The sequence below is a fragment of the Sphaeramia orbicularis genome, chromosome 8 (assembly GCF_902148855.1).
Source record: "Sphaeramia orbicularis chromosome 8, fSphaOr1.1, whole genome shotgun sequence".
Classification (NCBI taxonomy): Eukaryota; Metazoa; Chordata; class Actinopteri; order Kurtiformes; family Apogonidae; genus Sphaeramia; species Sphaeramia orbicularis.
This window is the reverse complement of record NC_043964.1, coordinates 32,756,104-32,772,987: the sequence shown is the minus strand read 5'-3', so window position 1 is coordinate 32,772,987 and position 16,884 is coordinate 32,756,104. Positions and strand designations below refer to the sequence as shown.

Genomic DNA, 16,884 nt, shown 5'->3' with positions numbered 1-16,884 from the left:
TCTAAAAACAGAGCAGGAAGCTTCTAGGCAACACAGTTCATCCTGTTATGTGTCTATTGTTCCTTGCTTTTGTAGACGTTTCTTAAGTCTGCTTTGACCTCAGGACAGGCTTCATCAATTTTGGTGAGAATAGCCATTTGAGGAATCCCTGAGGATAAAGAGCAGACACCAAAGATAATAAAGTTAATATTAATCAGATCATCATTTTAACTTTACCTATGAACCAACCCCCAAATTCTTTTTTGTACTCACCCATATCACTAGCTTCTTGCCTCACATTCCTCATGTTCGTCATTAATTCCTGAGACAGTAAATGTACTTTATTGGCAGAGATGACACAGATACCAGAACATGTGCTTTGTCACTCAGACTGGGGTTTGTGTTGTAGTCTGGATCATCTGTGGATAATGTGAAGTGTGGATTAAACTATAAAAAAACAAAAATACTATTCATCTGTATTTTTTCTCCATACACTACATGTAACTACAATACATGTACATAGTTTAGATCAAATGTACCATATTTCTGCACATCACAGTTAGTTGCTTAACAGTTAATTCAGTTACTTTACCGTGTAACCATCTTTGACATGTCCCATCATGGCTAGTTTGATGTCCTCCTCACAAACTCCTTTGTCCTTCTCGAAGCCCATAATGTCATTGAAGACAAATGGGTAAATGGTCCCATCTTCTTCTTTTGTCATTTTGTATGTGTACTGTAAAACAGAAGATTTAACTTATAATAACAGAGGCGTCACCATGATCACACAAATGTCCTTTATTATTCACTGGATTATAAACAAATACAACTGAGTTTTAATTCACACCTTTTTGGTGAAGTACTTTCCACCAAATGAATCCGCCAAAGCTCGTCCAGTCACTTCGCCTTGTAAGACGGTGTCCACAGAGTTGATAAAACTGGACTTGCCATGACCAATTGGTCCATGAAGCAGAATTCTAATATGCTGATCTTCATTCCTCTCATCATTACGAGGCTTAAAAGGCTCAAAACACCTCGCAAACTGTAGATATTCAGCTTTGGCACTATTAAAAAAGACAATTTAAGGATGTTTAGTATTACTTTTTTTCTGTAGTGCTGATATGTTTGACTTGTTATGCAGATAGGTGTGGCTCTAGTCAAACCAAATAACAGGAAAACACAGAAACACAGTTACAGGAAATTAAACCAGCAAATCATGTTAAAGCAAAAAACACATATTAAAAATGAATTTAAAAAAACACTCACCTCCATGGTACAGCTCGCCATTCTTTATCAAGCACTAATAACATAAAGCATGTGATTTATTAAATATAACAGACATGTATGATCATGTCAGAGTTGGACATATGTTCTGTAGTGTTTTTAGTATCTTACATGTATCTTACAAGGGGGCTCCACTTCATGTTTACCAAAGATCCAGTTCATAGCTGTAAAGAATGATAAATATTTAATACAAACATAAACATAACACAGACATGAATGTTTTGTATATAGTCTATACTAAACATAACAAAAAACATTTCACTGTTTACTAAGAATTGTTTTTTTTGTTTTTTTTACTATCAATCTCATTTCACTGTCAGATCAACTCAACTCCATTTTTTTTTTTTTTTTGTACCACAAATGATATTGTCTCAAATAACATTCATGCACTTTCTGCTAAATCACATTAAACAGATAAACAGACCTACACTGGTTACATGTGGTCGTTATGGTTACATTTCACACTGACGACATCTGTCATCTATTACATTCATCACTGCTGAAAACAAACATATATGTTTGGAACTTTCATACTTTCCTAAAAGTGTGTGAAGGTCATTTTCGTAACTATGAACTACAGCACAATGTTGTCACAAGTGATAATTTTAATGTTACATTTTTAATCCTGGATGTGAGTTCAATAGGTTTATGGAACTAAGAGCACAGTTACTGTACATTAGATGTTTTTTGCAGATGTTCATAAGCATAATTTCCCGTGACTCAAGCAACAGAATATATAGGACATTTTTTCAGTTTCACTGATATAGTTTTCTTCTGTGAAATAAGACCAGTGGTGAAACTTCGAGTTATCGGCAAAAATACTGTTTGATGTGAACTGTTATAAAATACTAAATATTTCAATATTACACCACCATGTAGTTGTAGTATACTAAATGAAACAGTCCCAAACTACTCAGCTTTTGTGAGTATTTATCAAAGCTGTGAACTACAAGTAAATGAAAGTAAGTTTGTTCATTGTTTTACTGTTGTGTGAACTCAGCCTCAGTTTCTTATGAATAAAGTCAAACAATTAAAATAAAAGAACGAATAACTCTACCCTCAGTTTGTGCAGTCGGTGGAGTTCCTTCCTCTGTTGTTGACTTTGATGTATGTTTTAGTTGTTAACTTTCACTTTCCTATGGTGCATGTTACATGGTCTACTGAGACATTTCATACCAGATTTAGTGTCCTGGTCATAAACACAGCAGGCAGGTTGTGGGTTGAATGTGCTGTATCTACAAACAGAGCAGGAAGCTTCTAGGCATCACAGTTCATCTTTTAATGTATCTAATGTTCCTCAGTATCTGATCGTCATAGTCATTGTTCCACATAATTTCACTCACCTCTTATTCCAGATTCACCATTTGTCCAGTTTCAAATCCTTTCTAATGGCTGTTAATGATGGTCTTCTCTACTGTTGGTAGTGATTGTTCATCCACATACTTCAAACACACTGAACTCCATGTATTCTTTGTCTGTCTACTGCAGAACTGTTTGTAATGCTGCATCAGCACCAACCCTTTTGCAAAAAAATTTTAAATGAAACATGGCACTGGGTTTAACATCCTAAATTCAAATTTCTACTAGAATTATATTTCCCAATGTCTGATATATATTATCTGTAATACTATTTAATTCATATCTAGAATAAACACCTGTTAATGAAGCTGCAGTGGTGATGGACTTAAAAGAGTTGCAGAAAGCACTGAGATGATCCCAACCCTTTCACAATGAGTCTTATATCCACATATTTATGACTCTGATCAACCATGATGTGTGTGAGTCATCTGTTTGTGTGTAGCCCCCAGATAACAACAACACTGTGCAGGATGTGGTACCATATAAAAACATGATGATTCCAGTTCCATGGTTTTTTCTCTGCTCTACTCTCATTTACTGCAGAAGTTTTTCTCTTAATTTTTGTAACATACATACTAGAGTCCATTGTCAAAGCGGCTGCTCGGAGCTGTGGTCGCAAGGTCTCCGGTGCCTGTCATGGCGGCAATCCCCGAACCCGGTGGTTGACCCCAGAAGTAAGGGATGCCGTCAAGCTGAAGAAGGAGTCTTATCAACACTTATTGGCTCGTGGGACTCCGGAGGCAGCTGATGGGTACCGGCGGGCCAAGCGTGCTGCAGCCTGAGCAGTTGTGGAGGCAAAAACCCGGGTCTGGGTGGAGTTCGAGGAGGCCATGGAGAAGGACTATTGGTCGGCCTCAAGGAAATTCTGGCAAACCGTCCGACGCCTTAGGAGGGGAAAGCAGTGCGCCACCAACACTGTTTACAGTGGAAGTGGGGAGCTGTTGACCTCGACTGGGGATGTTGTCGGATGGTGGAAGGAATACTTCGAGGATCTCCTCAATCCCACTGTCATGTCTTCTATGGAGGAAGCAGAGGCTGAGGTCTCAGAGGTGGACTCATCCATCACCCAAGCTGAAGTCACCGAGGTGGTTTGCAAGCTCCTCGGTGGCAGGGCACCGGGGGTGGATGAGAGTCACCCTGAGTACCTTAAGTCTCTGGATGTGCAGGGACTGTCTTGGCTGACACGTCTCTGTGACATTGCGTGGCAGTCGGGGACAGTACCTCTGGATTTGTCAAACCGGGGTGGTGGTCCCCCTTTTGAAGAAGGGGGACCGGAGGATGTACTCCAACCACAGGGGATCACACTCCTCAGCCTCTGTCCTCAGCCTCCCGGGGAAACAGTGTGTTTACAGAGAGTAAATTCAGTCCATTTTAAAGAATTGTTAATAAATTGTCAGAGTGTTTTTGCGTTTTTTGTTAAAGACAAATTCTCGTGATTGAATATATTTTTCAAATTCTATCATAAGGACTTTTTGGGACTGTTTTGACACATTTTATTTAGTGTATGTGAAATTTTCCAGATAAAATTATCAGATTAACAATAAATTCAAGATTATGTATGCCATGTTCAAATAATGTAAGTACATTTTGAGATGTTTTAACTATATTTTCATTACATTTAGGTATAAGACAGTTTTCAATTTTAAACCAAAAGTCAGAAGAATGCACAGAAAGAAAGAATAATTGTAAAGTGGTTTCAGGATTAGTTACAAAAGTTACATATTTCTTCACTATCTGAAAATCTAGATAAAATAGTGTTGGAGGGATATATGTTATGTAAGATCTTGAGATGTATTATTTAAATTTTGTTTGTAATACATAATTTATAGGGTAGCCCATGCATTTGGCCACTCAGTTTTAGAAAAACTGGTGTTCCAAAGGTCTTTACCTCTTGGGGAGAATATTCTCTTTTCATACAGTGTATTGCATATATGTTTGTTATTACTATGAGAACTAAAATAATTAATGCCTTTGATTATTAAACAAGGTTTATCTGTCTGTAATGTTTGATAACAAAAATGACTTTTAAGACCCCAGCGCTGCTCTGCATAGGCCTCAACATGTGATGACATCAGCATCACATTAACAACGTACGGTTATCTGCACCGACCACACTGATGAAAGACACAAACAAAGAAAAATCTTAGGCCTGACAACAGAAAAAAACACAACAAACCAATTAAATAATGCAACATTTTCACACATTTGGTCACAATGTATTTTTATTTTATTTGCACAAGTTCATAGCAGTTTATAATTTCAGCTGACTTGGACCCCGACCACAGGGCTCTGTCTTGGATCAACAAAATGAAAGATCGCAATACCCGGATCACCCGTTTCAGAATTGGGCACAAATCCGGTAAGACCAACCTGCTGGCAGATTACCTATCTCGGCTGACTACCACAAAGGAGCCAGGATAGGGGGGAGGTAATGTGGCAGTCACCATACCAACACCATACACCACACAGTCACTCCTTCCACGTGGCAAACAATAGCCAAGTAGCAAACTACTGATAGCTTGGTTGGTGCACACACTGGGCTACATTTAAACATCTGTGCTGTTTTTCCCCATGACATTGTTCAGTAACACACACAAACACGAGTAAGGTTGAATTAGGTCTTTAATTATGATAGAGTCCATATTTTGAGATTTTGTTCCTAATTAAGTTTTTCCTTCACTAACCATTGTGCTTCCTGGTTCTGGGCAGTGGAAAAGGACCTGAAGGGAGCACCAGGATGCCTTTTATAGTGCCTGAGTTAAATGTGGAAAATAGGCTCAGCCTGTCGCACTGCACCATACCAGGTTGTCTTAGTATTAAAAGAGGGTGCGTAAATTCTATAAGTAATTAGATGACTCCTTTTGATGTAAGTTTAAAACACATAAATTGTTTTGTGAGATAGCTATGGGAAATGACCTATGGAGAGAGATGTAATGTTTAATTAGTTCAAATTACAAATGGTATGGTGCAGTGGGAGAGGCCTAGCCTTTAAATTGAAGGGGTCTGACATTGCTCAGGGCAGTTAGAGAAGGACTGTGGTGCTGTGCAGACCTTTGTGCTTATTTTTTGTTATTATTGTCATCATTTGCTTATTTCCTGGGATGAACTTTAAGGGCAATAAAGCTCTTCACCTTTTTTGAGTCACATGGACTTAGTCTTGATGTTTTTTCTATAGATTTAAGATTAAATCAGACCTTTTCCAGGCAGCCTTTCGGCAACCTACTCGCACTTCAGGTCAAAGTGTGACGATATGCATTTACAGTCATTCACAAAATCTTTCCCAAAGTTGATGATCTGCCTCAGTGCCATCAGAATCAGCATTTCAAGGTCATCATTTGGAGTGATTTCAGAGTGGTAGTTCTTCACAGGAAAGATGTAGTTCAGTGGAATACCCAGTGATTTACTTAGCACCTCCATCTATGTTGACAAATTAACAAGATAACATTAAAGAAGTTACTGCAAACTTCCACTCAAAGAGGTTATTTGTGTTATTTCAGTGTAAGATTATAACTCTGTAAACATGAAACAAACACATTTAGACCTACCTGTTTTTTTCACAAACTGGCTTTTGTAGACGTTTCTTAAGTCCGCATTAACCTCAGGACAGACTTCATCAATGTTGGTGAGAATAGCCATTTGAGGAATCCCTGAGGATAAAGAGCAGACACCAAAGATAATAAAGTTAATATTAATCAGGTCATCATTTCAACTTTACTTATGAACCAACCCCCAAATTAATTTTTTGTACTCACCCATATCACTAGCTTCCAGTCTCACATTCCTCATCTTCTTCATAGCATCATGATTCAGTAAATGTACTTCATTGGCAGAGACGACACAAACCAGAACATGTGCTTTGTCACTCAGACTGGGGTTTGTGTTGTAGTATGGATCATCTCTGGATAATGTGGAGTGTGGATTAAACTGTACAAAAATGAAAAACGCAATTCATTTGCATTGTTCTACATACACTACATGTAACTACAATAGATGTACATACTTGAGATAAAATGTATCATTTTTCTACATATCACAGTTACTTGCTTAAAGCAGAACTGTTCAAGATTTTTACCTTAATTAAACAGCTTCAAAGTAATTGTGATTGTTAAATGTTTTGTTACGGGGAGAATGGAAGGCCTCCCCCTTCCCACGAGGGTCTCTAGGGCTGAATATGCCACTTGCAACTTCTCTGTCACCATACCGGTGGCCTAGAGCTCGTCTCCCGTGAGAAACGTCATAGTTTACGACACTGCGACACAAACATGCCCCCCAGCCAGGTACAGCTGGGTAACTACACAAGCCAGTCACACCTTCATTTCACAGGCTTTTACCACAGCAGAGCCGGCAGAGAAAAGGAAGAGGTGGCTGTTGTCAGAGGAAGCAAAGAATAAAATAAGAGTACATGACCCAATGAGGAACAAGACAAGAGTCTGCCTTGGTCCAGCTTTTGGAAAATGGTGAGAGCTGAACGAAAAAGAAGTGTCTAAATGACTTGGTATTGTTGCTGATGCACTTGAAAGTATTGATGAGATAAATTATCCATATTCTACATATTTCAGTGGATTTGTTCTCTGGATAATTGACATTGGTTGTAACGGTGTTTAGTTGTTTATAAACTCATTAATGAACTTATTTAATGAATGATGCCTGGATGCTTGTTGTCTAGCACAGATGTTAGCATACTCACTAGTAATCATGGTTGTTTGTGTCATGTAGGTGTATGTTTGTTTCGTTTACTAGATCACCTTTTATCTGCCTCAGGAGTGTGTTTTTACTTTTAGCCACAGATTTTTGTCCATTGAATCTAGTTTTTGTGAGAAGTATGTAGTTCAGTGGTTCCCAACCTTTTTTTGGCACATGACCCCATTTTAACATCACAAATTTCTGGTGACCCCAGACATTCAAAACAGAGACATTTTTTTGCTAAAATTAATTTGTTTTTGATCATGTAATAGTTTGCTTTACTATGTTGCAAATAAACGTTAGACATTTAGTCTATATAATGTATATTATTATGGACAGAGGCAGAAAAGCCAGGTGTAGATTACTGCACAAAGTGAGAATTTTATTTTCCTTGGTCAGGATATGTACAGTCAGTCCAGCTTGGATTTACAAGGCTGACAATTAATACTGAACAAACAAGAACTCAAACTATGAATTATGAAAGAGCTGCAGCATCTGAAACTGACCACAGTGAACATTTGACAGATAAACAGTACCACAGTGCTTCAGTTTCAGCTTCAGAGTTTATCATGTCTTTTATGGATTGTGATTGTCTCTCTTAGCTCACCATATATTTTTTATTAGTAAGATTTTTTTGTTCTGTTTTATCAATTACTAGAAATTTCAGGCGACCCCATTTGAATTCCAGGTGACCTCACGTGGGGTCCTGACCCCAAGGTTGAAAAACACTGCACTGCATTATATTTCCCAATGTTTGATACAAATTATCTGTAATACTATGTAATACATAGAATAAACCGCTGTTATTAAAGCTGCAGTGGTGAAGGAGTTAAAAGAGTTGCAGATAAGCACTGAGATGTCTCCACCCTTTCACTATGAGTCTTATATCCACATATTTATGACTCTGATCAAACATGATGTGTGCTCTGTCTGGGTTCTGTGACACTGACACAATGGGATGTCCTTCAGTGCAGGTGTTTCCACCATATTAGTCTCTGGGCATAGGAAAAGTACAGCACATTACATGAATTAGCTTGTTTCTTATTGTTTCTGCATCAGGAGTAAAACATAGATTGCACTGACTTACATAGATCAGCAGAGGGTGCAAAGTGCAAAACAGCTGTATTTTAATAGAAGAGGCTAATGAAGCTGCAGTGGTGATGGACTTAAAAGAGTTGCAGAAAGCACTGAGATGATCCCAACCCTTTCACAATGAGTCTTATATCCACATATTTATGACTCTGATCAACCATGATGTGTGTGAGTCATCTGTTTGTGTGTAGCCCCCAGATAACAACAACACTGTGCAGGATGTGGTACCGTATAAAAACATGGTGATTCCAGTTCCATGGTTTTGTCTCTGCTCTACTGTCATTTACTGCAGACGTCTTTTTCTCTTACTTTTTCTAACAAACATACTGGAGTAACTGAAGCTGTATAACATGAACAGGACACTAAGAACCTTAATCCAGAACTTGATGAGACTGCAGAAGACTGGAGGACAACTCACAGACAGCTGAGCAGGTGACCATCCAATGAAGCATAAACCAAACAGATGCTCTGGCCCCCATGCTGTTCCGCATAGGCCTCAACCCCCTCAGCCAGATCATCACCAAGAGTGGCTTTGGATCCCAGTTCTGAAATAGAACAACCATCAGCCTCCTAATCTACATGGATGACATCAAACTGAATGGCAAATATGAGTGTGACATTGACTCCATGATTAACGTCACTGGGATCTACAGCAGTCATCATCAACTGGTGGACCTTGGTCCCTACCTGGACCCAGTGATGGTTCTGTCCGGACCTGTGACCAATCTGATAAATTCACGAGAATAGATTATTTTCATGGAGTGTTTTTTCCAGTGGTGGTGGCTATAGACAGCAGGTGCTGCTACTCCAGTTACGACAATATTTGCAACAATAGCTTTACTCAGATGAGCCAATCACATCGCTTGTTCACATTGCGTGGCGCATGCACCAGAGCAGAGAGGAAGAGACAGTGATGAGAGCATGGCTCACATCAAAACAAGGAAATTTATTGCAGAAGACTTTTTTTTTTTTTTAATTTGAATGGACAAAGAAATGTATATTCATTCTTCTGGCAAGCAGTTCAAAACCAGTGTGCCTCATATGCTCCGAAAACATGGCATTAACCCTTTCATGCATAGTGGTCACTACAGTGGACAGTTCTTCTCCAGCTGTTCTCTTGTATATTCATGGGTTTAGTTGTTTTAGTTCCATATCAACCAACACAGTGGACGCTTATGCATCATCTCATAAATTGCAATTCATACCATTACTGTAACTTTGCTGTTCTTGATTGGTTCTTGAGTGGAAATTAATTAATATTTACTTTTTGCAAATTATCTCCATGAAGTGAGTAATAACTAGTATTAGAATATGTTAAAATGTGAGAAAACATTACATTAGCTGCATTAAACATGGTTTCATTTCACTGTTTTCATATCACTTTATGATATTGGGTTTTAAATACATGTTTCTTTGCTTCAAGAATAAAATTCATGGTGTAGCTGAGTGGACATTTTTGTAACTCCATGAAAAACAGGTTGATTTAAAAAAAAAAAAAAAAAAAAAATTCAATCACATTGGGTTTTTTTTCATGCCTAAAGAGGAATAAAAACACTCAAAAAAAAATCCTGATTAAGGTTCTCATAATTCATGCATGAAAGGGTTAATTAAAAGTGGCAATGTGTAGCGCCACTGCGAAATAAAGCACAAACTTATCCCCTTAAGTCTGAGCTGGGGACACGCAAAATAACTGAACTGCAAGCCCAGTATAACAGATCTACCCGACTCATCACAAATACATTTACTGTCCAGCAACATGCAAACGGATGTTCACTAAAGATATCGTGATTTTTGGGGCAACATAAAACCTTTTAGTGATGGGAGAGTTGTGAAGGAATGCTTTAATGCTGTTGCTGACATATTATTTGAGGGACAACAAAAAGACGAGATATGTGGAAAAATTAAACAAATCCTGATGTCAGATTCAACTGCAACCAGAAAATCAGAAATAATAGCGGATGATGTACAGGCACAGCTTGATGCAGTTATTTCGAGTGCACCATGCATAAGTTTGGCCAGTGATGATTGATTTTTACACAAAGACCTGCATGAGAATGGCACTAACTCCATTCCAACCAAAATTTACATGACTAGTAGGGCAGTCATGGGCCCATTTCTCTCATTAAGAACAGTAAAAAAAAAAAAAAAAAAAAAAGAATGAGAGAAGGTGCTCTGTTTCCACTGTTTTATTTCCTAAAACAGCCACTTTTTATTTATTGTTTTCTGAAGATGTTAAGTTTTTTTTACTTGAAGTGTAGACCTTCAATTCTTTAGACTGGGACCTCTTTAATTTAAGAGAAAAGCTTATTCACCTCTGTTTGCACTTTTTTATTTATTTTATTCTGAGGTTTCTTTTTTCTTTAATCTGAAATAAAGACCTTAAATGTATTTCAGTGGGACGACTTCTACTTATGGTAAAGGAGCTACCTGTGTGCTCTGTTAAACATTTCCTGCATTGAAAACTGGTAATAAATATTGTTGAAACCATATGAAAATGTGGACATAGGGAAGGTTCAAAGACACACGTTGGACTTTGGTTCAGACCTTTCACTTGGGGGAAATTTAATAACTGGACCTCAGTGATTTTTTAATTGAATACCCCTGATCTACAGCAACAACATCAGTTTGTCATTTGGACTAAACATCTGTGGGTGGATGGTATCTAGAGGAGGGATGGAGACCTGCAGGGATTCCAGCTGAAGTTCTTATTCATTTTAACCCTCTAAGACCCAGCAAATATCAGCAAAGTACAAGCTTTTTTTGTTTTTTATTAAATAAGTGCCTATATTGGAAACATCATGATGCAACAGTTTTTTTTAGATGCTGTTTTTAAAATTTTTATGGAATATCCTTTGTGGTGGACAGTTTTTTTGTGAAACTCTTGTCCAAAAATATGGACAGAAAACCCATCGCTGGCTCTTAAGAGGTTAAACTTAATAGAAATCCCCTAAACTAAACCCCTTGTAGACCTACATTTCTGTGAGGACTTAAAGGCTGCATCACAACAGGTGAATTGTCGACCACAACGTGATGACATCAGCATCACATTAACAATGTACGGTTATCTGCACTGACCACACTAATGAAAGACACAAAGAAAGAACAATCTTAGGCCTGAAAAGAGAAAAAAACACAACAAACTAATTAAATAATCCAACATTTTCACACATTTGGTCACACTGTATTTTTATTTTATTTGTACAAGTTCATAGCAGTTTATCATTTCAGCTGAGATTAATATGTGTTAGAAGAGATGATCTTAAGTATATTAAAGTAATGTCGAAAAGAAAAAGTCGAATGTCGAAAAGCTTACTGCAAACAAATCTACCCACGGGTACAAATAAAGTCAACTTGAACTTGATATTAATCAGGTCATCATTTCAACTTTACCATGAATCAACCCCCAAATTTATTTTTCATACTCACCCATATCACTAGTGTCCTCCCTCACATTCCTCATCTTCTTCATAGTATCATCATCCAGTAAATGCAATACATTGGCAGAGATGACACAAACCAGAACATGTACTTTGTCACTCAGACTGGGGTTTGTGTTGTAGTATGGATCATCTGTGGATAATGTGGAGTGTGGATTAAACTGTAAAACAAAAATACAATTTGCTTTTATCTCCATACTGTGACTTCATCAGGTTTATGTAACTAAGAGCACAGTTACTGTACAATGGTTGTTTTTGCAGGTGTTAATAAATATAATTTCATGTGACTTAAGTTACAGAATATATAGGACTAGGTTTTTGCTTTTTTATGTTTTTCAGTTTCACTGACATGGTTTTCTTCTAAGACACAAGAGCAGTGGTGAATCTTGTTTGAGGTGCAAAGCTGTAAAATAATTATTTCAAGAATATACCACCATGTAATTGCTGTATGAGAAACAGTCCCAAACTACTCAGCTTCTGTGAGTATTTATTAAAGTTGTGAACTACAAGTAAATGAAAGTAAGTTTGTTCATTTGTTTTACTATTGTGTGAACTCAGCCTCAGTTTCTTATGAATAAAGTCAAACAATTAAAATAAAAGAACGAATAACTCTACCTTCAGTGTGTGCAGTCGGTGGAGTTGTTTCCTCTGTTGTTGACTTTGATTAAATTTTGATTTGTTAACTTTCACTTTCTTTTGGAACATGTGATGTGGTGTACTGAGACATTTCCTACCGGATTTAGTGTCGTGGTCAAAATCACAGCAGGCAGGTTGTGGGTTGAATGTGCTGTATCTAAAAACGGAGCAGGAAGCTTCTAGGCAACACAGTTCATCCTGTTATGTGTCTATTGTTCCTTGCTTTTGTAGACGTTTCTTAAGTCTGCTTTGACCTCAGGACAGGTGTTACGGGTCCCAGGTATGGTACCACAATAACAAAATACAAATCTGTGAAATAGAGATATAGTTGAGCAGCAATCAAGACACGGAGCATTCAGTTCTTCATCCAGATTGAGTCTGTATTCAAACATCAAAATAAAATATGCAATTCAAAATATGACTTTTAGTATCTCTGTCTCAGTTCTTAATAACTGTGAAATAAGTGCGATAAATGTCCATAAGTCCTTTCAGTCCATTTTCTTTTCACAGAACACATTCACATTAATAACATCACATTTTCACTATACTATACATGGTATTACATTTTATATAAATGAATCAGAGCTACTATAATGATATAGTGCAAATCACAGTAGTACTCGACTGTATTTAGAGCAGCAACATCTTATCTGCGATGATTCTGGACATACACACTTAACATAAATTGTTCACTGACAGAGAAATACAAAACCCTTTTAATATAGAACCATTTACTATACCTAAATCTTAAAGAAAATAAATTTACTCCTTTTGACTTCATATTTCACACTAACACTCCTCAAAAATGAGCTAAACTTACCATTTTATTATCTATAACACACTTAACCCATTACAAGTTCTGCTGTAGGATGTATTACATGTGTGAGAGCCGAAATAATAATCAGTACGGAGTACATAAACATTAGTGACATGCCTGCGAGACCTGACAGAGGGAAAAACAACCTACACACCCGCGATGCGGCGTGTTCCCGCCACTAAGAGAGCGGCGCTACTTTGAAGTTTTTAAAGTTCACAAAAGTACTTAAATCAACACTGAAACACTTTCATAACTTCTGTCCACATGCAGTAAGGCTTTAAACAACCACGACTGGTTATTTTTACCGACTACTAACCTGTGAAATACAGATATAGTTGAGCAGCAATCAAGACACGGAGCATTCAGTTCTTCATCCAGATTGCGTCTGGTACGTGGGCGGAAGTTCCCACCTGAAACTACCTGGAGTGCAACCGCTCCCGTGACAAAGGTTCCACCTGGATGCTGCTTACATTTATCATGTTTTTTCCATAATATACATGAAATTTAAAATGACATAGCTGTCAACTAATTTTTCAGAGCATTATTAACCCCTGTAAACAAAGGAACTATTTTCCAGCTGCCTAAATTAAATACTATACAAAAATGGTCGCACTATTTTTGGCATGTCACACAGGCTTCATCAATTTTGGTGAGAATAGCCATTTGAGGAATCCCTGAGGATAAAGAGCAGACACCAAAGATAATAAAGTTAATATTAATCAGATCATCATTTTAACTTTACCTATGAACCAACCCCCAAATTCTTTTTTGTACTCACCCATATCACTAGCTTCTTGCCTCACATTCCTCATGTTCGTCATTAATTCCTGAGACAGTAAATGTACTTTATTGGCAGAGATGACACAGATACCAGAACATGTGCTTTGTCACTCAGACTGGGGTTTGTGTTGTAGTCTGGATCATCTGTGGATAATGTGAAGTGTGGATTAAACTATAAAAAACAAAAATACTATTCATCTGTATTTTTTCTCCATACACTACATGTAACTACAATACATGTACATAGTTTAGATCAAATGTACCATATTTCTGCACATCACAGTTAGTTGCTTAACAGTTTAATTCAGTTACTTTACCGTGTAACCATCTCTGACATGTCCCATCATGGCTAGTTTGATGTCCTCCTCACAAACTCCTTGGTCCTTCTCGAGGCCCATAATGTCATTAAAGACAAATGGGTAAAAGGTCCCATCTTCTTCTTTTGTAATTTTGTATGTTTTGTACTGTAGAACAGAAGATTTAACTTATAATAACAGAGGTGTCACCATGATCACACCAATGTCCTTTATTATTCACTAGATTATAAACAAATACAGCTGATAGTAAATTATCTGTGCAGTAATTATCACTACAGATAAAACACACTAAATAAAAGAATATTATCTCTCATTATGCATAAAATACAATACATGAACTTGGTAATTTCTTCCTCCGTTTTAATTCACACCTTTTTGGTGAAGGACTTTCCACATGCATCCGCCAAAGCTCGTCCAGTCATTCTGCCTTGTAAGACGGAGTTCACAGAGTTGATAAAACTGGACTTGCCGTGACCAACTGGTCCATGAAGCAGAATTCTAATATGCTGATCTTCATTCTTCTCATCATCATGAGGCTGAAAAGGCTCAAAACCCCTCACAGACTGTAGATATTCAGCTTTGTCACAATTAAAAAAGAAAATTTAAGGATGTTCAGTATTACTTTTTGTCTGTAGTGCTGATATGTTTCACTTGCTATGCAGGTAGGTTTAGCTCTGGTCAAACCAAATAACAGGAAACCACAGAAACACAGTATCAGGAAATTAAACCTGCAAAATAGTTGCATTATGTTCAAGCAACAAGCACATATTAAAGATGAATTAAAAATTACCCACTTCCATGGTACAGGTTGCCATTCTTTATCAAGCACTAGTGAGATAAAGCATGTTATTTATTAAATATAACAAACATGTATAATCATGTCAGAGTTGAAGATATGTTCTGTAGTGTTTTCAATATCTTACACAGTGAAGAAAATTTAGAGAAGAATCCTCCCATAGCTGTAAAGTATGAGAACTATTTTAAACAAACATTAACATAACACAGATATGAATGTTTTGTATATAGTCTATTCTAAACATTACATAAACATTACTATAAGCATTTCACTGTAGACGAATAATAAAATGTTCTTTTTGCTGTCAATCTCATTTCACTGTCAGATCACTCAACTCCTTTTGTTTTTTTTACCACAAATGATAAATTGTCTCAATTAACATTCATTCAGTTTCAGTTAAATCACATTAAACAGACCTACACTGGTTACATGTGGTAGTTATGGTTACATTTCACACTGACGAGATCTGTCATCTATTACATTCATCACTGCTGAAAACAAACATATGTTTGGAACTTTCATACTTTCCTAAAAGTGTGTGAAGGTCGTTATTATAACTATGAACTACAGCACAATGTTGTCACAAGTGATAATTTTAATGTTACATTTTTAATCCTCGATGTGAGTTCAACAGGTTTATGTAACTAAGAGCAGTTACTGTACAATGGTTGTTTTTTGCAGGTGTTCATAAGCATAATTTCATGTGACTCAAGCTACAGAATATGTAGGACTTTTTTCAGTTTCACTGATATGGTTTTCATCTGTGAAACAAGAGCAGTGGTGAATCTTTGAATTGTGGGCAAAAATACAGTTTGATGTGAACAGCTATAAAACATTAAATATTTGAATATTACACCACCATGTAGTTGTAGTATACTAAATAAATGAAACAGTCCCAAACTACTCAGCTTTTGTCAGATTTATCAAAGCTGTGAATTGCGAGTTAATGAAAGTAAGTTTGTTCATTTGTTTTACTGTTGTGTGAACTCAGCCTCAGTTTCTTATGAATAAAGTCAAACAATTAAAATAGCAAATAACTCTAACTTCAGTTTGCGCAGTCAGTATCGTTTCCTCTGTTGTTGACTTTGATGTAGGTTTTACTCATTACCTTTCACTTTCTTATGGTGCGTGTGATGTGGACTATCAAGACATGTCATACCAGTTTTAGTGTCATGGTCAAAATCACAGCAGATAGGTTGTGGGTTGGATGTGCTGTATCTGAAAGTAAATCTGGAAGGTTCTAGACATAATTCATTCCAGCCTTAGGAATGCGCTAAAGCAAGGGAGTGAAAAATAACAATACATGCAGACATGACAGGAAGGTCAGTGTATCTTTTGGTAATTGGATTTTCTTTTCAGAAACAAAAGACAAACCAGTGGTTAATCCTACTATAATGGACGTTCTTTATCCGGCGCGTCTTTGTCCAACGTGTGTCCGACGCATGTCCCAATGCTGCAGCACAGGAGGGCGTACGGGTGCAATGCCACTGTTGCACCACAGAACGGCACTGTCATACAATGTCACCACAAGTACAATGCCGCTAGTTGATTAAAAATTAATTTAAGGGCAATTTTTTCACTGTCAAAACAGATAAACCACATTTTAAAAACAGATTGATTTTCGTTTCCTCTTTCTAATAACAAAAACGAAAGTTACTGTCACACGGAGGTTACCCCTTTAAGCCAGATCCCCGGGCCACACCA

At 37.1% G+C, this 16,884-nt stretch overlaps 2 protein-coding genes across 2 annotated transcripts in view; both read right to left on the bottom strand.

Annotated features, from left to right (window-relative positions):
• Positions 1–16,884, bottom strand: part of LOC115423645 (interferon-induced protein 44-like) — a 108,149-nt gene that overhangs the window by 47,221 nt on the left and 44,044 nt on the right. The window lies entirely within an intron of this gene.
• On the bottom strand, positions 54–14,806 carry LOC115424812 (interferon-induced protein 44-like). The gene is made up of 5 exons (XM_030142227.1): positions 14,756–14,806; positions 14,385–14,531; positions 13,604–13,633; positions 6,375–6,546; positions 54–148 (listed from the first exon to the last, which is right to left on the bottom strand). Exons 1-5 carry the CDS (start codon positions 14,804–14,806, stop codon positions 54–56), a joined length of 495 nt encoding a protein of 164 aa, XP_029998087.1.